At 40.2% G+C, this 24,950-nt stretch overlaps 2 protein-coding genes across 7 annotated transcripts in view; one reads left to right on the top strand and one right to left on the bottom strand.

Annotated features, from left to right (window-relative positions):
• LOC130906184 (neuronal tyrosine-phosphorylated phosphoinositide-3-kinase adapter 1) overlaps positions 1 to 24,786 on the bottom strand; it is a 112,890-nt gene extending 88,104 nt beyond the window's left edge. For 3 of the 6 annotated variants that reach the window (XM_057820207.1, XM_057820210.1, XM_057820213.1), the window contains exon 1: positions 5,692 to 6,755. The gene's annotated coding sequence lies outside the window, so the exon portion shown is untranslated. Of the gene's footprint in view, positions 1 to 5,691; positions 6,758 to 23,778; positions 23,920 to 24,016; positions 24,348 to 24,638 lie in introns of those variants that run through there. The other 3 variants (XM_057820208.1, XM_057820209.1, XM_057820212.1) reach the window with 3 other exon arrangements.
• On the top strand, positions 16,176 to 24,768 carry mogat3b (monoacylglycerol O-acyltransferase 3b). Its single transcript, XM_057820218.1, has 6 exons — positions 16,176 to 16,332; positions 20,188 to 20,258; positions 20,589 to 20,793; positions 23,792 to 23,966; positions 24,058 to 24,242; positions 24,312 to 24,768. Exons 1-6 carry the CDS (start codon positions 16,215 to 16,217, stop codon positions 24,464 to 24,466), a joined length of 909 nt encoding a protein of 302 aa, XP_057676201.1. The 5' UTR covers positions 16,176 to 16,214; the 3' UTR covers positions 24,467 to 24,768.
• Positions 24,787 to 24,950: the final 164 nt, after the last annotated feature.

Here is a 24,950-nt window from a genome sequence, read left to right as displayed (position 1 = left end):
ATTTATGGTCGCAATCATACATAATAAATCTCCTTTTCCAGGATCACACATGAATTCAGATGGCCATCATAGTATTTGAATTTTTAGCTCTCTCTCTACAGTGGTGCATTTAAAGTCAATATACCTCGATGTACAGTACCAATTAAGATTCAACAAACATTGTAATGTTGCAATGTCTCTTGCCCTCATTCTGGATTTGAACCCAAACCTCATAATTGTGAGCAGTGTTGTTTTCGTTAACAATGACGATAACGAAAATGATGTGACGATGACGAGCTAAAAACGTGGATCGTGAGACTTGAACATAACGAGACGAATGCCAGTTTTCGTCTGACGAGACGACTACGAGACGAAAATGTGACATAATTTCTGTTATAAATTCAAAATGTGGGACGTATTTATTTTGTACGTGGAGTATGTCAGCTTGCATCGGAGCAGTGTTTGAGTCGTCACACTCATGTAAGATGTACTGCATCTCTCCCTCCTCACCGGAGTTTAGGATTTGTCTTAAGCTAGGCTGCGCTCTATCTTGCTTGTTTGGATTTGTTTTCTTGTCTTGGCAAGAGAGAATATGAATTGTTGCGTTAGCCTTTAAAGGGTCTCGAGTTAGCATAGCATTAGCCTCAGAATTACGAGTGTCCTCGTAAAACAGTTGCCAGTCTTGAAGCAGAGCCACATGGCTTTTCTGGTCAGTAAGTCTAGAGCAAAGGTTCTTCACTTGGGTTCGATCGAACCCCAGGGTTTCGGTGAGTAAGTTTAAGGGGTTTGGTTAAGGGCCCTATTTTTGTACACTGCCTAAATATAGGCAAAGTGGTGTTTTAGAACAGGTTTTAGACTGGTTGTCTCCAATTTACAGGCTGTATTCCATTTTTTTTCTACTGCTAGCCTTTTGACTAATGAGTTGAGAAACTGGTTTGCTCAGTGGAAGATTGACTCAGTGGAAGTACAACAGACCTAAGGTCAGAGTGGACTCAAATTTTGACCTATTTTAAAACAATTTCAAAATGTGACAAAGTCTGAAGAATTTGTTTAGTTATTAGCTTTCTAGCTTAGATTTATCATGTTTAGATTTGTTTTTTTTTTTTTTTTATTTGCTTTGATATGCAATTCTGAAGTATTCGGTGAATGCACATGTGAAACTCGTGGGGTTCAGTACCTTTCGCGAGGTTAAGACAAGAACCACTGGTCTAGAGCAGGGGTCCCCATCTGCCGGGCCGCGGACCGGTACCGGGCCGCACAGAAATTATAATTTAATAACGACTGCATTTTGGCAGATTTAACCCTGTGCCCCTGCTTAACACACCAATATCCCTGTCTACTCTAGATATAATACTACGGGATAGATTAGAATGTCGACATAGAAATCCATTGATTGGACTGCTAGCAGTACATCTTGTTTGTGTATGTAATATATCTATGTGCGCTTATCCTCCATAATAACGTATTGCTAGGCCGCGGGCGCAGCACATTTGTTCCCGGAAATAATTAGCCCCCACACGAGCGAAGATGACTGGAAAACAGACGTCTTCGGAGATATTTTTACGGCGAAAAGGGCACCTGACGAGCCTACAACCTCGAAGACCCACGAACTGCGAAGGAGTGGATTCGTGACCTGTTTGTGAATAAACCGAGTGATTCGAGCATGTCTGTGCAACAGTAAGATCAAGTTGTAGCGATCGCAACTGACGGCGATCTTATTAAACGTACATTTGAGACAACAACTCTACCGAGGTTCTGGATTAGAGTCATTCTGGAATATCCTGACATCGCTACAAGAGCATTGAAAACCTTGATACAATTTCCGACATCGGATCTTTGTGAAGCGGGCTTCTTAATTAATGTTTAACGACAAGGCGAAGTCGTTAATGGCGAGAGCGGTGTGAAATTGTTGTGTGCAGCTTACATGGCAGGATGTATCTGAGGAGAGCTTTTCTACAAGTCCTTCCATGATCAAACGTAAGTTAATATTCCTTTCTTTCAAGAAAGTTTGTAGTGTTTACTTTGGAATCGCTGCATTTGCGCATTTTGCGTCTATGTTTAACGTTACGTTTTTTTTTTTTTTAACATACAGTTCTTGGGCTCTAGCTAAGTTTATTTGAAAACAATGTACTGCTTTTCCAACTGAGTGTATTATCACCACAAAGTTTGGCGTTGTCCTTGTAGATGCTACAATATGTGCTTATCTATCTATGTTCATTCAAAATTGTTGGTAACCTTTATTTTTGGACTAAAAAAGTATTTTGAGTAACTCTCGTCTAAAATTAGACGAAATTTGTCGTAGATTTCGTCCACTAAAACGAGACGAAGACGAAAACATTTTGAAATGACTAAAAGTATTTTCGTCCAAAAGACTAAGACGAAATAGGGCTGCCAAAAAGGCAAACGTACTAAACACTAAACATTTAACAGTTTGTTATTCACATTATTTCCACTGGGTAAACCTTCAATTTTTCCCTGTATTTCATCTTTTTAGTGTCTACATTTGGTAAATCCTCAAGGACGAACGTTTAGTTTTACCGCCTTCATTGATGCACGCTCAGCGTGGGATAACCGTGCAGACTTCCCTCTGCCTCAAAGCTCCAAAAGCGAGCGCGAGCACAGCCCGAACCCAACGACCCCCTCCAAAAGACAAACCCTCCCTCTTCTAATACCATGATGGACGACACCTGCACGCGCAAACACGAGCACACCACTGTTTATCTGAGCCTAATTATACTTGCAGTTGAAATTCAGCCTCAAGGTCAAAGTGAGAGTGAAGAATCCAACATGCCAGACTCCCCTGCTGTCATATTCCAATGTGATTTGCTAATGCATACAACAAATTGAAAGTCTTTTCTGCTCAGGTGAAAAGCAGCTTAATGTATCCTCTGCAATTACAGCAAAGGAGGGGACTTTTTATTAACCCTGTAGTGAGCTGGTCAACTGAACCGTGGAAAAGCAGTCATTAATTTATTGGCTGCCACTCCTCCCTGTTCAAACGGATTGGACATCTATCGCTGTCAATTGCAACCAATGAGTTAATCACACATTTACCTTAATCCTCAAATCACACCACGTGCTATTTTCAGAAACAAACATAAGCATAAGGCTGCATATTAATCAAGGGCGTAGGTTTGCATAGGGACAGTAGACACATAACACAGGTATAATACAGGAAATTTGGATTGCCTTCCCATATGTTGTAAGGATAGAATTAACGGTGCCATTATTAAGAGAATTATTTTCAATATGTTCAACTTACATTCACCCCTTATCACTTGCTAAAGGCGCCAGCCCATTTTTTCCCCCCTCAAACGCACATTTGATTGGCTGATGACTTGACCCACCCCCGACATACACACATGCATGCTCACACTCACAGAGACCCGACAGAAATACATGTCGACAACATGCAGCCACTTCGAAAAAAAGGGATATATTAAGTTTTTTTCGGTCAGCAGCAGCCACTGTAAGTAATTTAAAAAGACGCCAATGTTGTGGAGGTGGGAAACACACCACTGGTTTTGCTACTGAAAGTCCGACTTTCATCAGAGTTCGCATAAACTTAAACTGTGTGAACTTGCTAACCTGAAAAACTCGTGTAGGAAGCTGCTTAGAAAGAAATGTCCTTCTGTTTTTTTTGTACTGTTAATGTTAATTAAACTGTGAGAAATATGGTGAACTCTGCTGGAAATTATAGAACCAGAAAAACGTGAGCAAGAAGCTGCTTAGAGAGAGATGGGTGCTGCTTAACCTCTTATGTTGCTCACACAACACAACATACACACAACAATCATAATTAACTACGTACATTGATTTTTTTTTTTTTTTTTTATTTCTTAGGGTGTTGGCGCAAGTTACCCACACTAGCGTTGCGATTGACTGGTCGATTGTGGTTGAACTAATGAGCACCCTCCAATTATAAAATCGATGAAACAGTTTTAAATCAAGATTTTGCCAATTTCTGAGTATTTTAGATAAAAAGTTCATTACGTTCGCTACAACAGAGCCTTCCAGAGAAGTCTACTGCTTTAAGATGGCGGCCGTTTACTAACGCCGGCAAGTCTGTCATTTCGCATGTAGTTTTCTATACATGTTCTAACACCGCCGTCGTCTCATTTTGCATGTAGTTCTACATATATGTGATATCTACCATAGCTTTATGTGGCCTTATGTTTGTAGCAACTAGGAACTGAGCATTGTTTGTAGCGGCTGGCGGCCGCAGTCAGGTATTATTGTTTTTTATCTAGTGGCATGAGCTGAACATGATATTTACTCTCAGTCGGTTCCTCATTGCTTCCCGAAGACCGCGCTGGAGGAAAAAAAAATGGCAAAGTAACTGGTGATAATTTTCAAGTAACGAATTACTCTTACATTCAGGTAACTGAGTAACACAATTACTTTTTGGGAGAAGTCATTTGTAACTGTAATTAATTTTTAAAAGTAAGATTAACAACACTGCACATATGCTCCCAGGGCCGGCCCAGCCTATACGCAGACTATGCAGCAGCTTAGGGCCCCTGACCACCAGGGGGCCCCCAATCTGGCAATTGTTTAATTTGTGTTCTATTTTGTTTACTACAGTTTTCTTTGACTTTTGTGAGTTTTGAGACTTGATTACAAGCTTAGAAAAAATAAAAGTTCTTCCTTAACTTCTTTGTCCTCTTTTAGAAAAAAGTTTGGCGCTATCTACTGTAAGTACTGACAATCATTTGGGGTGAGAAGTTTGAAGTATGCAGTGCAAAAAAATCTGATTAATATACAAAATATGGACGTATGGGTTGGATTGTATGTATGGGTTTCACAGTACACTGTGATGAAATGGTGGGCCAAAAATATGGGCCCCTTTGTATTATTTTGCTTAGGGCCCCCAAATGGCCTGGGCCGGCCCTGTATGCTCCAATTTGCTAGTATGTTTTGGAAAATGAAAATCCAGTTCAAAGGGGGGGGGGTTAACCCAGTATCACATTTTAGAGCTGTAATTGCACAGTGATACCGTGAAACCGTGATATTTTGGCTTAAGGTTGTCATACCGTCAGAATCTCATACCGGCACATGCCTAGTTGAGACCAAACCTACGCCCTTGATATTAATCATTGCTCATGGCTTTAAATGTTCTGCTCATCCAGACGCGCAAATACAGTGACGCCTGGCCACACGCATGCACATATACATAGAACCATATCCTGCCATGCTTTTATCATGCAGATGTTTTCCGTCACGGGCCTTGCAGAATGAGCCGAGCACGCGCACGCGGTCCCAAGCGGCGGCGTGCACGATCGGGCATCACCGCTCAGCTGACTGAGGAGCTTGTTTTGGGGTGAAATATTCATAAGGGGGCGGAGGAGGGGGGGTGGGGGTCACGACTGCGCTTCTTTAAAGTGCGCGCCGTTAGAGATATGCATGCTGTTCTGCACAATATAAAATAGTCGTGATAATGATAATAAAGGCCCGATATCCACTAGGTGGGCTTCAAGGTTGAATAACGAGTCTTCTGCACGCGGGCTAGCTCGCTGTCATGCCGATGTTTTTTCATAATATATCTTTAAATAGGAGAAAAAATCCAAATAAGCACTTGTCGGGCCGCTGCTGCGACGCGCTTCCCGCATCGCAGCACATCCCGTTGAATAGGGCGCATTTTTGGACGACGACATCACGTAAGTGAGTGATTTATGGCGCAAATAAGATGCCACGATTGAAGGTGAGACCTACCTTGGTGGTAAAACCGATGGCTGGCGCAGAAGCAGACTGGCCTTCCGCCAAGCGGTTGCCGGATGAGACAACAACAAAACCACGCCGGTTGTTGATGACACAGCTGTCCTGCTAAGGCACCGCTGAGAGGGCGTGAATTTCGGAAGGGGGGATAAAAAAAAAATCCCGCCCCAGATGTGTCAACCGAGGCAGGGCTCAAAAATCGATGATTTAGAAGTATATCTCCCGATTGACGCCTTTCCTTTGACGTGGGAGCTCTTCCATTTTTTTAGGATAAACAGCGCGGCTCGGCGCAGCCTCCTGATTGGGAAGCATCGTGCAATTCAATGCGACGTTGGAGGGAGAGGTGGGGGGGGAAGATCCTGTGCAAAAACACACACGCGCGCTCGTCCTTCTGTGTTTGAGGGGAAAAAACATGGTTTGCGGGCTATGAAGAAGAGAAGGGGGGGGGGGGAGTCAAAACGGGGGGGAAATGCGTCGATGTCAGTGTTGGTTCACATGTTGGGCATCCTTGCTGTGCTCGATATATTCACATCATCATCATCATTGTCGTCATCATCATAAGAGCTCACTCGCCAGTTGTTAGGGGCTTAGCAGCCATCGCTCAAATGTTATCATGGAGACAACATTCATAGTCAATAGGATTGTATTTTTTATGTCCTTTCACGCTGTTAAAATTACTGTGATTTTTCCAAAGTGAAAATAAGGGCCGATTTTAGGATTAGTGTTAAACCTGCATTAAATATAGATAATATAGAAAGGCATACTGGAGTCACATGGCTCGTGTAGGGGAGGACACGCCCCCTGAAGCCTACTAGAGAAATGCACTGAGATGCCACAGCATTTGGTATACCTGAGAAATCCGATACAAGAGATAGATTTTTAATCAAACAACGGGTAGAAAAGTCTAGACACGCCTCAAAGGCCAGGTCTTTACAATACATAGAAAGATGTAGCTTTTTTTCCATTAGTAGAAACACATCTTTAAAGGGGAGGTTTAAAAAATGAAATATTGTACAGTGATCCCTCGTTTTTCGCGGTAATTGAGGACCAGAACCCACTAAGATAAGTGAAAAACCGCGAAGTAACACCCTCCACCCATAAAAAAAAAAAAAAAGTGTTTTTGTGTGTGTTCAATATATTCATTCAGATTTAGCATTAGAAAGAGATACATATAAGACATGTTTTTCACTTTTTTTCACCCAGATTAACTCATTTGCTCCCAAAAACGTATAAATACATTCAATTTTTAATTGTTTCAGTGTCCCAAAGACGTATTTATACGTCTTTTACTTTTTTTTTTTTTTTTTTTTTTTTTTTTTTTTTTTACAAGAGACATCTCTGGGTACTGATTCAATTTAGCTCCAAAGCACAAAGCTGAAAATCCATTCTAAAGGAAAAAAAACTGGCCACTGGATGGCAGTAGCGCATTTGGTAAGACCCGCAACCCGATTCAACGGCAATGAACGGCCGGCGGAAGACGACCAAATGGAGAACAACCTAGAGGACACCCGGGATGCCAGGCGATGCACGACCGAGCAGAACGACCGGGACCACCAGTGCAGCGGACGGTGCCGCTGAGTCCGTGCTGCTCGCCGAGCAGACCCCGCAGAAACTCAAAAAAATCCATCTTTATGAGACAGGCGGCAATGAGGGTAAAGTTTAACCGGCTGTCGCGGCCACAACAGCGTCATCTCTCAGTTATGTGTAAATAAATTGTTAGTTTGCTATCAAAAGCTCTATTTGTCTTGTTGTTTATGTGATTTTGTAAAAGGAAAACATTCAGATATTTCGGATGTAACTGAAGCAAACGTATGTTTGAAATATATGCTTTCACAAAAAGCTCAATTTTTTTTTCATCAGAAATTGGAAAATTGCTCAAACTAAGCCATTTTCTAATGCTGATTTCTAAATGGAAAAAGATATGAACTTACTTTTTTTTCTGCTGTGGGCCTAGCAAAATCACTAGATGCACAAGTGTGCACTCTCTCTTATAAATAATAACATATTCAGACTCATGTTAAATCACTGTCAACACACACCTGCCAGCATTTAAGGTAGTTAATAATATTAATAACCTATTAATCATCATTGTACACTACAAATTTATAACCTCTCAGATTATTTTTCTTAAATTTAGTCAAATAATTTTGTTTTGAGTGTGAAAGTTGTTAACACAATGCGTCAGATTATTCCACTATAATATTCCTATTTGTTCTTATTAAATAAAGCATTAAAATGCATCGAAACATGTAACAAATACAGGTTACAATTATATTACATAACATAAAATAAGAGTTGAGCACATTTAAAAAAGAAAAAAGAAAAAGAAAAAAGAATAAAAGTTGATAAACTCATGTAAAGCTGACAGAACTTCTCATTGCGAATGAAGAGGACGCTGGGATACACACATACAGTAGAGGTCCCTCTTAGTCATTTGGATGCCAGAAAAATGCCACGCAATACCCAATGGCAGAAAAGGTATAAGTATTTTACGTTCAGTAAAATGTTGGAGCTGCGAGTATAGCAGCCCACACTGTATATTTGCCTCTCGTATTCTGAAATTTCTTTCGTCACAAGAGGCAATATTTTCTGATTAAGTTGTGTCGAAACCTGAAAATTCCATTTGTAGAGATACCACTGTATTTTATTATATTTGTTTATTCATTCATCATGCGTGCCGCTTACCCTCACAAGGGTCACCAGGGTACTGGGGCCTATCCCAGCTAACCAGTTTATGCATTTTATGACCAACAGGTGAGGACAGCACACTACAAATCAGATTTGGACCTTGACTCATTGTGTATCACCAAGATCTTTGGACCTTCTGCAAAAAGCTCAAAGTCCATAAAGTGTCAAACTTCACCTACAAACATACAAGAATGTATTGTCAGCTTACAAAAAAGGATGTAAAACAAAATGTATAAAAATTCAGCTTCCATTCTGGTAATGCCCCTGTAAAATCCCTTAATTGTGACCTGAAGCACTGTAGATATTTTTCACTTCCTACAAGCCACTGCAACATATTTCATCATGGTCGCTCAATATTAAGTGTTTAACTTCGGGCGAGAAAGCAGTTCTAGAAGTAAAACTACTGTGCAAAGATCAGGAGAAGGGCTCATCATTTCCAACGTCCATTACTGTGTTGGCAGATGGCAAATCCGCCCAAGGCTCCTATGAGAAGTGATGTTAAAAGCTCCTTCACGCCTACCATCCGCCCGCACAGGTGTTTACACAGCAGCAAAAGGATTAATAACTCGACGATGACTGTATTTCAGTGAGGTAAAGCTAGGGAGTGTGTGTGAGTTGGGGATAAGAGGACTGTCCATGGTCCTGAAATTGGGGTCCCACAGTCGAAAGCTTTATTAACTCAATAGACGTCTATCGCTATCAATATCAACCAGTAAGTTAACTTGACATCCCTACTACACAGTGTTGTTTTTGGCAGCCCTTTTAATTTTCGTCTTAGTCTTAGTCATATTTTAGTCATTTCAAAATGTGTCTTGGTCTAGTTTTTGTTGACAAAAACTCACTAATTTTGTCCAGTTTTAGTCAGCGTTCAGTCAAAATGTTTGTTTAGTCCAAAAATAAGTTAATAATAAGTAAATGAACGTTTCCGACAATTTAGGATGAACATTGACGGATGAGCACATATTTTAACGTCTACAAGGACACTGCCAACTTGGTGATAATACACACTCAGCAGGAAAACAGTACATTATATTCAATTAATTATACTAGTGCTGCAACGATTAATCGATTAACTCGAGTATTCAATTAGAAAAAAAATATTAAAATCAAATTTTTCTGCTTCGAGTATTCGTTTAATTAAAGTGGCATTCTAATGGTTTGTTATGAAAGTGTTTGCATTTAGTTTTATTGATTTGGCTGGATACACTGCCCCCTAGTCTGCCTCATTTGACGTGACAGAATCCAGGTGCTCCTTGTTAAGACCAACAAAAGCCAAGTTTTTGTTTGAGCTAATATTTTTTTAATGCATTCGTAATGTAGTTTATGGGTATATTTAGCCGTTTTTTGTGGGAATATGTCTGAACTACTTGTTAAGAACGTTGTTAAAAAAAAAAAAAAAGTGTTTTATAGCATTTAAGATAGCGGCCTTTTGCTATGTAAGTTGGCCAAATATTCTTTTGTAGTACATAATCCTCATTTTCTTGTTTTTTTTTTTTAATACCGTTTGAGGCTCAGCTCAGGTATTTTAATTTTTTATATTCCTTATCCGATTACTTGATTATTCGAACTAACTAGTTCATCGATTAATCGACAACTAAAATAATCAATAGCTGCAGCCCTAAATTATACCAACCTGGCCGCCACAAACTGTACGTAAAAAAAAAAAGTGGTCCTAGAGTTTAAAAGGACGCTCGCTGTTAGCATTAGCCTAATGCTAACGTGACCATGAATGCTATTCTAACGCTACAAGTTACATTTCATGTGTGATGATCACTCAGTACAGACCTTAAAGGCAATAAATCTTAATGTGTCTCAAAACAAGCAAGACTGGAGAGGACACTGGTGAGTTGGAGGGGCGTGGCATTTCACATGAGTGACACTGCAACGATGCTGGCTAACTACTAGCTGGCTAGCTAGGTGGGTAGAGTAGCCAAAAATTGTACTCAAGAGTAGGTTTCAAAATAATTTTACTCATGTGAAAGTAGAAGTAGTCATCCAAAACTGTACTCAAGTACAAGTAAAAAAAAAAAAAAAAGTATCCAGTGAAAAGAATACTCAAGTAATACAACATTGTGAGTAACTGTTTATGATGTTTGAGTTTGTTTTTTTCAAACAATGGCATGTTTTTTTTCCTCAGAACAAATTTATCTACTGTTGTTATAAAGATAATGTACAATACTCCATTACAGAAATACCAACAAAAAAAAAAAAAAATTAAATCCAGCGAGAGAAATAAAAGACAGAAATTAAGCATTATTCGTCCAAACAGCATGAGTGCCCACTGGTGGAGAAAATAGTTCCTAGTTTGAATAGTTCCTCATAGTATCATGAAATTAAAAGGATCATATCTTCGGTTTTCCATGGTAATTCGGTGCCAAATAAAAACTGGGAGAGAGGTTTAAATCCGCGCTTTCGAGTCATGTTGAGGGCAGTGCTCTATGTCAAATACTTCATATACTACGGCAGATGCCACATGATTGAACAGGCTGGTGTAATCATAGAACGGCAAGCTTGCATCAGATTGGTGTAGAGGAGTCATGTGGTTATTGTTGTGACTAGTGCTGCAACGATTAACTCGAGTGTTCGATTAGAAAAAACATTCGAATTAAATTTTATTGCTTCGAGTATTTGTTTAATTAAAGTGGCGTTGTAATGGTTTATTTTGAAAGTGTTTGAATTTAGTTTTATTGATTAGGGTGGATGCAATGCCATCTGATATGCCTCATTTCACATGGCTGAATCCAACTGCTTCCTGTTAAGACCAACGTAAGTTTTTGTTTTGTTTGAGCTAATGTTTTTTATTCATTCATAATTTTGTTTTATAGGCATAATTTGCCGTTTTTTGTGGGAATATGTCTGAACCATTTGTTAAGAGTATTGTAAAAAAAAAAAAAAAAAAAAAAAAAAAGTTAGCATTGTATAGCATTTAAGCTAGCGGACTTTTGCTATATATGTTAGCCAACTGTTCTTTTGTTGTACATAGATCCTCATTTTTATTTTTATTTTTTTAATGCTGTTTGAGGCTCAGCTCAGTTATTGTAATTTTTCATGTTCCTGATCCGATTACTTGAATATTCGAACTAACTAGTTCATCGATTAATCAACTACTAAAATAATTGATAGCTCTAGCCCTAGTTGCGACGCCTTGTTGGTGAAATTGGTAGAGCTACTCTTGGCATCACTGGGAGAAAAATTAATCTAATACGTAGGATAAAGAGGAAAAATGTAACGACTAGTGTAGCGGAGTAAGAGTAGCGTTTTTTTCCTTCACAAATCTACTCAAGTAAAAGTGAAAAGTATGGCTTAGTAAAACGAATCTTAGAAGTACATTTTTCCCAAAAAGTTACTTATGTAACAGAGTACCGTATTTTTCGGACTAAAAAGTCGCAGTTTTTTATTTTCAGTTTGGCAGAGGGTGCGTCTTATACTCTGGAGCGACTTATGTGTGATTATTTACGGTCGGGTCGGGCTTCTCTCTAGCTAACTTTTAAAAAAAAATAAATATGTATTCATTTATTTATACTAAAACGTTGTATGGATGTTAAATAAAAGAAATAATTTGGATAAAACAGAGAAGGCGCTGTGCATGCCTGCATACATGAACGGCGTGGCCCCACTCTCTTTTCAATGTTCCCCTCCCGCCCTGGCGCCCTCCGCGATTTCGCATCCTGGTATTTCCTTTTCGATATGGAGCAGCTAGGAGTGAATAACTAAAAACAGGGGAATTGAAAAGCAAACAACTGTGGTAGGAGTGGGGTATGGAAAAGATTCAAATTGATTGTTGAAGATGCTGTATAGAAACGTGTCAGCTTCGCTGAATGTAAACGAATGTGGCGCTTTGGTCTCATATAAGAAATATATTTAACAATCTTTTTCAGCGTTATTTCGTTGTGTAAATGCATCTATAATGATCATAAAAATATGTAGACGATTTAAACATCGAGAAAACTTGTTTTTTTTCTGCCAACTCAAAGAGATTAAAATAAATGTCAAATCCACTATCCGCCTGTTAGGACACACAAATATAAAAGATAGAAATGTTTATTGAGTATCCATCTTACAGTCTTGTTTAACTGGGAGAATTCGTAACAAAAGACAGGCTTTAATTTGTTATCATTATGCATATATGCACAGGCATCATCACAAATGTGGTCACACAAAACGCAACCACGCATCGCATCCTCGCATTTCCTCCTTCTCCTAAGTCCTTACAAATAAAACAAAATTTAGTTGTTTGTTTTTTTGGGCTCATGCCTACAAATAAAACATAAAATTTGGGGTTTTTCGGGCTCGGGCAAGCAAATTAAGTTAATTGATCGGGCTCAGGCTTTAATACCCGCGGGCGGGTCAGGCTGGATTTTTTTTAGGCCCGATCCAACTTCTAGCGTCATGTAATGGTAGCATACCGGACACCTATTCAGCATGTTGTTCTCTATTGTATTTTAAATTGTCTTTCAAGATGAATTGTCTGTTCTTGGTGCTAGATTCTATCAAATAAATTTCCCCCCAAAAAATGCGACTTATACTCCAGTGCCACTTATATATGTTTTTTCCTTTGAATTGCGCATTTTTTGGCTGGTGCAACTTATACTCAGGTGCGACTTATAGTCCTAAAAATACGGTACATGTAACCTGTACATGGAACCACCTCTGCTAACTACAAATTAAAATGTTACCCATTGTGAACATGTGACGGAAACTATGGCACATTTTCGTCTCGTTTTCGGCTCATCAGTGAAAAAACTGACATTTGTCTCATGTTTTAGTCTCCCAAGATACGTTTCAGCTCGTTATTGTCTCGTCAAAAAATTGTTCGTCGATGAAATATTTCCGTTATCGTTGGTGAAAACAGCATTGCTGCTATATTTTTGCAAATGCTTCACACTCTTAAAGAATGCAACAGAGCACTCCTGACAGTCACATTTTTACAGCATTTTTTCCCCCCCAATAAAAGTAGAAGAGCAGCATTTGACATGGGATCACTCCCTCAAGCAAGAGAAACAAGACTTACTCCTATTGCTCGTAGTGGTCAAAGACAAATAAGGACCTTATTCTGGTAACAGTAGAAGCATTTGTCATTGAGGAAGTGAAGCGCAGAAATAAAGAAAGTCTTATTTAGAGTAACCTTTGCAGAAATATTTCAGGAGCAGGCTTGAAGTTAGATCATGACCACCGAACGAACCGACTTTAATGACAGCGACTCGACCATGAAATCTTGGCGCCTCTCTAAAGGAAAAGATGATGACTAGACAACAACATACGATGTGAAAACTTTGCAAGCTTTTATCTCATACACCCAATGCACAAGTGCCAAAGTATTGCAGGAAGGACGGGATTTGTTATCAGAAGCATTTCCACGATCCGGTCAAAGTGCGCAGTGCAACACCAGATTTTGCTGCACTGCTCAATTGACATCCTCTGAAATACAAGAAGTTATCAGGTAAAGTTCATTGTTTACTTGCCCGATTGTCACTTAAAGATTCATGGAAAACTATTTGGATTCATGCGCTTTGCCGTGAGTTATAAATGCTCTTTTCTGCTTTTTTCCCATGAGCTGCTTTACCAGAAAGTCAGTTTATACTGCTGCATTTTTCTTACAAAAAAAAAAGCACTTAATACTGAAGCGGTCACGTGTCATAAGCTACTTTCCTCTTTAGCGTATAGCAACTTCATTTGAAGTCACACACAACGTTATGTACTTTTTGAATGCATGTTAGTAGGATGGCCAGAGTAACAAAAAGTTGTTTTCCTTTTAAAAACATTTGTTCATTCATTAGTATATTCTATTGTTAATCTTTTGTTATTTTAAATAATTACACATCAGTTAAAATTTAATCCTCCTGTTACCAGAGGTTTTTGTGAGGGCACTTTGCCCCAGGAATGTGCAAGTGCCCAAAAATTATTTAAAAATAAAATTAAGCGTTTATTCACCCCTCCCGGTCAAAATGGATCGGACGTCTGTTACTGTCAATGGCAATGAGAGTTAAACGTGTCAGAAACTCGATTTTTAAACTTTAAACTAATTGTAAGCATGAGCCACTAACCCTCATTAAACCCAGCAAAACATTTAATCCCAAAATACCTTTTTTTTTTTTTTTTTTTTTTTTTTTTTAAAACAAAAAAATGGGTCAATCTGACCTCTATCATAGACTCCACCATCAGTTGACAAGACAGCTCCGCAGACATTTTTATTTTTTACATTTTTATTTAATCTTTATTTTATCAGGCAGTCTCATTGCACCACGCCTTCCCGTAAGGGGCCGACCCAGGCAGAACATTGAGTTGGCTTTCACTGTGATAAACTTGAAACACACATTGCGTTCTAACGCTGGATTTAGGTGAAAATAGGACGAAGGTTTTACGGCACAAAAGCAGGCAGGAGTGTCCCAAGGGTGATTTGGTCTAGGATTCGAGATAATTATTATATTAAATAGCACCATGCATGCACTTTGAAACATTGCGGGAGGGGGGGAAAAAAAAAAAAAAAAAAAAAAAGAAAAAAAAAAAAAATCAATGGATAAAATTAGTGCAATTTTGGCTTGAAATATTTACATAAAATGAATGATAACTGCCTGTTTTTTGCTTTTAGCCAAAAATCTAAACTGTTTTACATTCATATCTATAAAAATTCCCCTATTTAAGCATTAATTTACAAGAGTTTTCAACTTAAAAGCTCTTCGTTTCATGACGGCCGCCATGTTGGATTACACAATATCATAACTTTTGTTTTAAATATTTACGTAAAATGAACGATAACTGCCCATTTTTTGCTTTTAACCAATAATCTAGACTTTTATGTTCATATCTATATAAATTCCACGATGTAAGCATTTATTTACAAGAATTTTCAACTTTAAAGGTCTTTGTTTTGTGACGGCCGCTATGTTGGACTTTGTAACTACACAATAGCGGAATTTAACCTAAATAAATTGTGATTGTATATAGAAAAATCAAAATTTTGCTTTTGTTGAGTAAAATTAAGACGATTCTGCATGCTTTCCTCAAGTATTAAGATTCTGATGTGAAAATTGAGTGATTTATTAGCTGTTCAAAACTTGCACTAAATTTTTTAAAACTTAGGTTGCTAATATGGGCAAAAACTTGTATGATATGTTAAATTTCGCTCTTGAGCCTAAAAATTTAGGTGATTATCTCTGCATTTGGTGACTTTTGTGCATCTAGCGTAAAATTTGAGAATTTTTTTTTTGCCATTTTAAGATTTGTTATACTCGTATAAAAAAAATAATCTGGATTTTTATTAGGGAAAAATTTTGAATTTGTTTATGTTCCCACTCATGGAGACTCATATATGCCTAATGGAGGTGCCCGTTTTGGTTTTAGGTCGCTATTGAGTTGGTTTTGAAAATTTTGAATTTTAAGTTTTTGAAAATAGTTCCCCTTCAGATTGGCCCCGGGCCCTGCCAACTGATAGTGAAGTCTATGCCTCTATGACTAAATAACCTAATATAAAATAACCAAACTAAATGATTTCACCGCAAAATGTGTTAAAATGTTGTATAAATAAAAATTAAACTACTTAAAATAGACAAACATCCCAATGAAAAAAAAAACATTATAAATAGCAAAATCCCTTTAAAAGATGTGTTGAAATTTAAACAGGTCAATTTGACCCCTCAACATAACAGGAGGGTTAATAAATAATTTTAAACATTACAGCGACAGGAACAGTATGAGGACAAAAACTCCAAGGAAGGACTTTTTAGAGGACTTGAGTGTTCTCCAATGGGTACTGACTTTTCTCCTCCTGGGTAGGTTCTCTTCATCTCCTCGCACTATTTATACTTCCGCACTACTTCTAAACTTCGTCTTACATGTCTTCAGGGGTGACCTGCATGGTGTTAATGGTGGCTCTCATGTTTACATCAATGTGGCTGCTTCCCACTCTGTACTTCATATGGCTAGTGATTGACTGGGAGACACCCGAGAAAGGTAAAAGGTCACAGTGAAAAACATTGTTAGTGATGCACAAATACTGCTATTTGTGAGAGATAGGAAGTGAGACTTGCTGCTAATACAGTGGTGGATTCTGGTCTCTCAAGGAGGGACACACAAAATATGTCCGCCTGTGAGTGCCTTATGATGGCGGAGGGGCTCAGCGGCACCAGCTGCTTGGTAGGGAAAAAACTAGAGGGACAGAAGTCAGTCTCCAAACGCAAGCAGCAACAAAACCAGACGAAAAAAAAACCTGAAATACAATGTTTTTCACTTGTCGTTTTTATCAAAGAAAGTGTCATTAGGATGATTAGGAAAGTCATGGTTCTATTCAGAACAATGGAATGAAAATTGAAAAAGGTCGCAGATTTGCTCATTCCATCCATCCATCCATCCATCCATCATCGGCCGCTTACTCCAGGGCCGGGTCGCGGCCGCAGCAGCTTTAACAGGGAAGCCCGGACTTCCCTCTCCCCAGCCACTTCAACCAGCTCTTCTGGCGGGATCCCAAGGCGTTCTCAGGCCAGCAGAGAGACAGTCTCTCCAGCGTGTCCTGGGTCGTCCCGGGGCCTCCCGCCAGTGGGATGTGCCCAGAACACCTCTCCAGGGAGGAGTCTAGTACCCCTTTACCACTGAAACTAGTGGGTCAACGCGCGTTTTTCCAAGCCGATGCATCCCACTAGCAATTGGCATTTGGCACCTTTCCCATTGTCGAAAAAAGCCGTCTTTTTTTTTTTCCACCCGTCTAACCCCCACCCCTCCTCAGTCGTGCATAAGGTGCGTGACGTCACCACGCTGAGATGCACTTCGACAAGTGCGACCGAATTCATTCAGTTCAAGGAAGTTAACAATGCAAAGCAACATGGAAGCCTCCTTTCCGTTTGTGTTCTCTGTGTTCATGCTTTTTACTGCCCGCAAAATGGTCGAAATGCAGCAAAGGATCAACACTGTGCTTGTGCTGAGGCAACGTAGGCGACGTAAATTTTGGTTTGAAATTGAAAGGAGTCGTGTATGTCACAGAAGGAGGAGAAGAGCCTCTGTTACATCTGTTATGGCTATTGCTAACGCTGCTACACGGGCTGTTCGCCGTATGTGGATCTGGGCTAGGGCACATGGTTTTTGGTTTTTGTTATGACGCATCACGTACTAGCCTACGTCACCACGTAGATTAGAGTGTTGACTGTTGACCCGGGGTTTTGCTTTCACACTGCATGGCGATCAGAGCCGAGGTGATTTTAACGCGGGTCGCTTGACGGGTTGATTGAAATGGGTCGCTGCACCTTTCCCACTGCCACCAAAAGCCGATTGTTAGCGGGTTGACACGGGTTTTTTGGCCAGTGGGAAAGGGGTATAAGAGGCATCCGAACCAGATGCCCGAGCCACCTCAACTGGCTCCTCCCAACATGGAGGAGTAGTGGCTCGACACAGAGTCCCTGCCGGATGGCCGAGCTTCTCACCCTATCTCCAAGGGAGAGCCCGGATACCCTGCGGAGGAAACTCATTTCAGCCACTTGTATCCGGGATCTTGTTCTTTCGGTCATGACCCACAGCTTGTGACCATAGGTGAGGGTAGGAACGCAGCTCTACTAGCTCGACTGGTAAATCGAGAGTTTTGCCTTTCGGCTCAGCTCCTTCTCCACTTCAGACCGGTGCAGAGTCCACACAACTGCAGACGCTGCACTGATCTGCCTGTCAATCTCCCGCTCCCTCCTGCCCTCACTCATGAACAATACCGACCCGGACAGGGAACGCCACCCTTTTCCGGCTGAGGACCATGGTCTCAGATTTGGAGGTGCTGCTCTTCATCCCAACCGCTTCACACTCAGCTGCGAACCGCTCCAGTGAGTTGGGGGTCATGGCTTGATGAAGCCAATAGCACCACATCATCTGCAAAAAGCAGAGACGCAATGCTGAGGCCACCAAACCGGACACCCTCAACGCTTCAACTGCGCTTAGAAATTCTGTCCATAATAATTATGAAAAGAATCGGTGACAAAGGGCAGCCTTGGCGTGGGTCCAACCCAGACTGGGAACAAATTGGACTTACTGCCGGCACTGCCGACCAAAATTTGACACCAGACGAACAGGGACCGAACAGCCCTTACCAAGGAGCTTGGTACCCTGTACTCCCGGACCACCCCCAACAGGACTCCCCTGAGGCACACGGTCGAACGCATTCTCCAAAACCACAAAACACGTGTAGACTGGTTGAGCAAACTCTTACGCACCCTCGAGGATCCTGCAGAGGGTGTCGAGCTGGTCCACTGTTCCAAGGCTAGGACGAAAACCACACTGCGCCTCCTGAATCAGAGATTTGACTTCCTGACGGACCCTCCTCACCAGCACCCCTGAATAGACCTTACCGGGGAGGCTGAGGAGTGTGATCGCTATATAATTGGAACACACCCCCTTCTTATTTCACTGTCAATCAAAAAGGTCAACCTGAGACGGATCATCAAATCATCATGCCGAGAAGAAGCACGTCAGGGCCAGCTGAGCCCCGCCCACTGACCAGAGATGCACAGGGTTTGATAGGCAGAACAAACAATCGTAACCCGTTGACTACTTGTACTAATTATAGAGTGGGGCTGAACGATATTGGAAAAAAACTGACAATGCGAATTTTTCGGGAGTTTGCGATATTAAAACAAAAAAAAATTTAACTTGATGACTTGAATAGCTCTGTTTGCTAAGACTTTGGTTGACTCACTATGATTACATTGTATCTATTGCAGATGTCCCGATCTGATTACATTATGAGAAATTGGGCAGATCCTTCTATTTCTCAGAGGATCGGAATCGGGTGAAAAGAATCTGGGTTTCTGTTTTTCTGCTTCATGCTCGTAAAACCTCTCACCTTCCCTACTAAGCAGTGCGACCAAACTTTTTCTTGGTCACCAGTGCAGCTAGCGTTTGTTACTTAGAGTTAACGATGGTTGACAGGTTTGTCGCTTTGATCTAGCCATAGACCAGGGGTGTCCAATCCCAGTCCTTGAGAGCCCCTATCCAGCTTGTTTTCCATGTCTCCCTCCTCTAACACACCTGAATCAACTAATCAGGATCGTTATCAGGCTGCTGCAGAGCTTGTTGATGAGCTGATCATTTGATTCAGGTATGTTAAAGGAGGGAGACACGGAAAACAAGCTGAGAGGGGCTCTCGAGGAGCGGCATTGGGCACCCCTGCCATAGACACCTCGATTGCTCTACGATCAAAGGCACTAATGTGTTAATCATCTTTAAGAATGGTACACAGTCTGAAGTGTGCTGTGGCAACTCATTGTGTAAGTGAGAGGCTGGGCTGTTCTCTGCAGCGTGAGCGTCAAAGCAAAAAAACTTTTTTCGGTATCGGCTCGGGACTCAGTATCGGCAGACTCAAAATCGGGTGACTCGAGTGCAAAAATATGCGATCGGGACGACCCTAGTATTCATACAATACTAATTAATACAGGCTAAGGGGGTTTATCTGTGAATGATGAAGATTGGTATGATGAAGCCTTGTCTCTGCACAATTGCTGCTTTTATGAAGAAAAACAGTTACATAAAAAACAACAACAAAAAATAGTCCCAGCAAAGCGGCTATTGTGCATGCGCACATTGCGATGGCGATGTTCAAACAATATATTGAGCAGGCCTACTAAAGAGCAAATGATATTGCTATGATATCACCTAAAAAGCAAATAGTCGAAATGGCTCATTTTAAAGACTTCATACAGAGTCAATAATTTCATTTTAGTCTTAAAACTGCACCAGGTTGATCAATTTTTTTAAATCCTTGTAAAGGGCAACTCTGATAGCGGTGTTATTTTATTTCATCCAAATAGAACACTTCAATAATAAATCATTGTCCATCAGGAGGCAGGAGAAAGCCATCTGTGAGGAGATGGAAGGTTTGGGAACACTACAGAGACTATTTTCCTATTAAGGTAAAATCCCCTTTGCATCTTTTATTGTACATGTTGCCTTTCATTCACTCATCCTCAACTCACAAAGTCTGCGATATTGGGCTTTTGGGTGAAATTTTAGGATGAAACTAAAATGCTTTAAAACCTTTTACAGGTAAACTTTATCTGACCTCTTAACTTCTGAATGCATGTGGCCAACTGTTCAATGTTTCAGTACTTTTTGCACATAGTGTCGCTTCCTCACAAGGAGGTTAGCTTCACCTAGGAATTTCTTGTCCTAAACTTTTTGCGACTGTGTATTACTTATCAGTAATAAGAGTAGTGACCCTGTGGCTTTATTGTCTTGTATAGTTGGTGAAGACGGCAGAGCTGAATCCAAGGAAAAACTACATCCTCGGCTGTCACCCACACGGTATAATGAGTATTGGGGCCTTTGGCTGCTTCAACATAGAGTGCTGCGGCTTTTCCGAAGCTTTTCCTGGGATGTACGTGTCCCTGGCCATATTAGCTGGACTCTTCCGGATTCCGCTCTTTAGGGATTACCTCATGGCTGCAGGTACTTTACTCTTTGGCTGCCATTACTGTCGTCAATTGTTGTTTTTAACTCATTGGCTGCTATCAACAGCAACAGATGATACAGAGTTGCACTAAAAATGAGCTGTGTTTGACCACACAGTAACTTTGGCTTATTACCATTTACAACACACAAACACAACGGAACACAAAGGAAATAGATCAACTTTACTACGGGTTTTACAGATTTGATGTTATTTCATAATTCAACTCATTGGCTGCCATTGATAGCGATCAACGTCCAATCAATTTTGCTGCCAGTCCCTTTAACTCAAAATGGATTGGATATCTATCGCCGTCAATGCCACTGGAACATGAATATTCAATGCCAATCAGCCCAGTCAAAATACAGTTGATGTCTATTGCTGTCAATCACTGTGAATGAGTTATATAGATGTTCTTGTACAAAGTAACACATCACATACTCTGTGGATATACTCAAGGGTGTAGGTTTGTATTGGGACGGTAGGGACATAACACTACCAACTTTTCAGGATGCTCAAATTGTCCCCACCAACTTTTACGCAACCTTATTTACATAATTCCCCGGCCAGCAGCAGCCACTGTAACTAATATAAAAAGACGTCAATGTTGTAGAGGTGGGGAACACACCACTATTTTGCTACTGAAAGTCCGACCTGCATCAGAGTACCGTAATTTTCGGACTATAGGCGCACCTGAGGATAAGCCGCCACCTACCAAATTTGACAACGACATGTGTTCATAGATAAGCCACACTGGACTACACGTTGCAGGTATCCTCATTGTATTATGGGATATTTACACCAAAATATATTAACCGGTAACAATTTATCTGACAGCGGAAAGAGACTGTCAGAAGACCATATGAACCACTACAAAGCTTTTAACCAATTAGCTGCAAAGCTTCATTGCTTCAAGAAGCTTCATTTGGCCATCACTGCTCCCTTGGGGGAGAGTGTCAACCTCTGCTGCCACCTGCTGTCAACACTGTTATCATCCAACATGCCTCGCTACAGAAGTCAATATCAAAATTCATACTGTTATTTCTTTAGTTACTGTTCCAGTTTCAATAATTGTTAGTTAAGGTAATTGGTAATGCTTAATTTGACGGAGGCGCCATAAGACTATCATAAGACAATCATAATTATGAAATGACACTGCCATGAGCATTAATGGATGCTTATAACAGATGTCATTTAGTGATCCTTTGACAAATTATCTCACTTTTAAATGGATGCAAAAGATCCGAGCTGAACATAAATTGAGTTAGTGACATAATTTGCTGAATGACACTGAATGCTTATGACAACAGTCATAAACATTCAGTAGTGACCCTAATAGTGTAGTGTCATGTTATAATTATGATGGCATTATGAAAGTCTGATGACACCACTGTCAAATAAAGCGTTACCTATTAACCCAAATAAATCAACAAATAAGCCGCACTGGACTAGAAACCACAGGATTCAAAATGAGGAAAAAAGTAGCGGCTTATAGTCCAAAAATTACAGAAATCATAACATTAAACTGTGAACTTGCTAACCGGCAAAACTCGAGTCGGAAGCTACTTGGAGAGAAGTTATTAATAGAAGTTATTAATTAATGTCCCGTCCCCAGCAAAAAGTGTACATGTAGGTTATGCTGTTATATTGTTTCTGATTGGCCCTGATTATAAGATGACCCCCTGTTTTTCCAAGACTCAAGTTTGAAAAAAAGACTTTTTGAACACCAAATTAGTTTTTATACAAAAATTACAGTACATCTGAAACAAATGATTATAACAATATATTTGAGAGAAAACACATGTTATTTTGCCTCCTTCAAATCTTAATATCTGAACATTTAAATATGTAAACTAAAGTGCAATCACATTCGTAAATGAATGGTTTCTGGTTTTTGAAATGTAAATAAACCAATCTATTGTGATAAAACAACAAAATTGCAATAACTGCATTAACCACCAAAGTGAGGTCTAACTGTAGCTGTAGTCTTGAAACAAATCTGAATAAGGAAAAACATTGCAATAAAATAATGCAAACTGGTTAAACTTGAGAGTAGCTGAGATCTGTCATGACAGAACATTAATCCTCACGTTCAGCCTTCACTTCAATGATATCTGGCGCCATCTAGCGTCGTGAATGGGTATAACGTCTAGACCTCGAATATAAGACGACTCCCACTTTTTCAGTCTTATTTCAATGCAAAAAACACCCTCTTATATTCGGGCCAATACGGTACTTAGGCCTGGGCTGGCAGTGAATGAGTTAATATAACTGATGTTGTTAGAAGCTTTATGAATAGAACTAAATGGCGTATATCACAGCTGCCAACTCATTTTGTGCAGCCCACGAAAAGAAATCATGTGTATTGATTTCATGTTTCTGGCTACAGAAATTATAGCATTTTTATTTGAATAAAACAAATAAACTAGAAAGCTAATATTGACCATTTTTCTATTTTTTTTTTGTAATTTTTAATTAACTAGCAACCATTTCAGGGTGTTCCCAGACTCCTTCCAATAGTTAGCTCCAGCGCCCCTAAGACTTTCATGAGGGCAAGCAGCAGGGAAAATGAATTAAACACAAAAATAGAGAATATTTACCCCCCCCCCTTTTTTTTTAAATGTATCCTAAAGAGAAATACAAAAAAATACATGTATAACAATTTTACAAGCAGAGAATATTTCCTGTTTTCCCGTTTTTTCCTTTTGTAATTATCATGATAAAAAAGTACTGTTTTTTGAATAAAAAATTTTGATATTGTAAATACTTGCTCTCAAAAGGCTGGGGAAGAAATAGGTCAACGATGTCTTTAAATGATGACTCTCTTATTAAAATAGTTGTCGATTCATAATCGATTAGTCAAATAAAAGCAGCTGCCCTAACTAGTAGACATGATGGGCCTCCGTACCAAACCATATATAAAGACCAGTGACAAAAATGATTTTAACATGTCTGATGATGATGAATATACTGTATGGACTTACTTTATTTGAACAGGCCTGTGTCCAGTCAGCAAAGCCAGTCTTAGCCACCTTCTGTCAAAAAGTGGTACAGGAAATGCTGTGGTGATTGTGATAGGGGGCGCTGCAGAGTCTCTGGCCTCCCATCCAGGAGTTCAAACAGTTCTAGTCAAGCAAAGAAAAGGCTTTGTCAGACTTGCGCTAGAGTATGGGTAAGGAAAAAAAAAAAAAAAAACACCACACTGGTAATGTGAGTACTCACTTGCGGGTAGCTTGTAAAATCTTGCTGAATCCCCTCCTCAGGGCCGACTTGGTGCCTGTTTACTCCTTCGGGGAAACAGAGCTCTTCCAGCAAGTCACATTCTCAGAGGGCTCATTGGGTCGAAGGTTACAGGACCTGTTTAAAAGGATCATGGGTTTCGCCCCTTGCCTGTTCCTAGGTGAGCGCTGGGCAATTTTGCCCTCCAAGACTCCCATCACCACAGTGGGTGAGTTATCCAATAGGTTATCTTCACGCGCTGAACCCAGTTTATTCTAACACTTGTCCTTCTTTCCAGTGGGAAGTCCCATTTCTGTACCTCAGCGTATTACACCTACAGAGGAGGAGGTCGACCATTATCATAAACTTTACATGGATGCCCTGTCCAATTTATTCCATGAGCACAAGGTCAGCTGTGGACTATCAGAAAGTCACAAGCTTTGTATAATTTAGAGCTTTTACTTCCTCATGACCTCCTTCAATGGACTAACTGGCCATGTGAGCTAAAGCCTAATATAATCCCTTTACAGTACTGCTGTGAAATGTGAGAATTTAGCACCACCACAAATCCACAACGCCAGGTGGGCCCAAAAATAACATTTCAACACAACTTTTGACCAAATACCTAGCGTGCATAGGCTGTTTCCGAAGATACTTGGCTTGAGCACCATTCTACTTTAATTAGGGACAAGCAGGATGTGCTTCGGACCTTTAGAGCAGGAGTGGGTGCCCAATCCCGGTCCTCGAGAGCCCCTATCCAGCTTGTATCATCAGCTCATCAGCAAGCTCTGCAGCAGCCTGATAACGATCCTGATTAGTTGATTCAGGTGTGTTAGAGGAGGGAGACATGGAAAACAAGCTGGATAGGGGCTCTCGAGGACCAGGATTGGGCACCCCTGGTTTAGAGGCATATTTTTGGCAAAACATTTGAATACTC

The sequence above is a fragment of the Corythoichthys intestinalis genome, chromosome 18 (genome assembly GCF_030265065.1).
Source record: "Corythoichthys intestinalis isolate RoL2023-P3 chromosome 18, ASM3026506v1, whole genome shotgun sequence".
Lineage (NCBI taxonomy): Eukaryota > Metazoa > Chordata > Actinopteri > Syngnathiformes > Syngnathidae > Corythoichthys > Corythoichthys intestinalis.
This window is presented reverse-complemented; position numbering and strand designations above follow the sequence as displayed.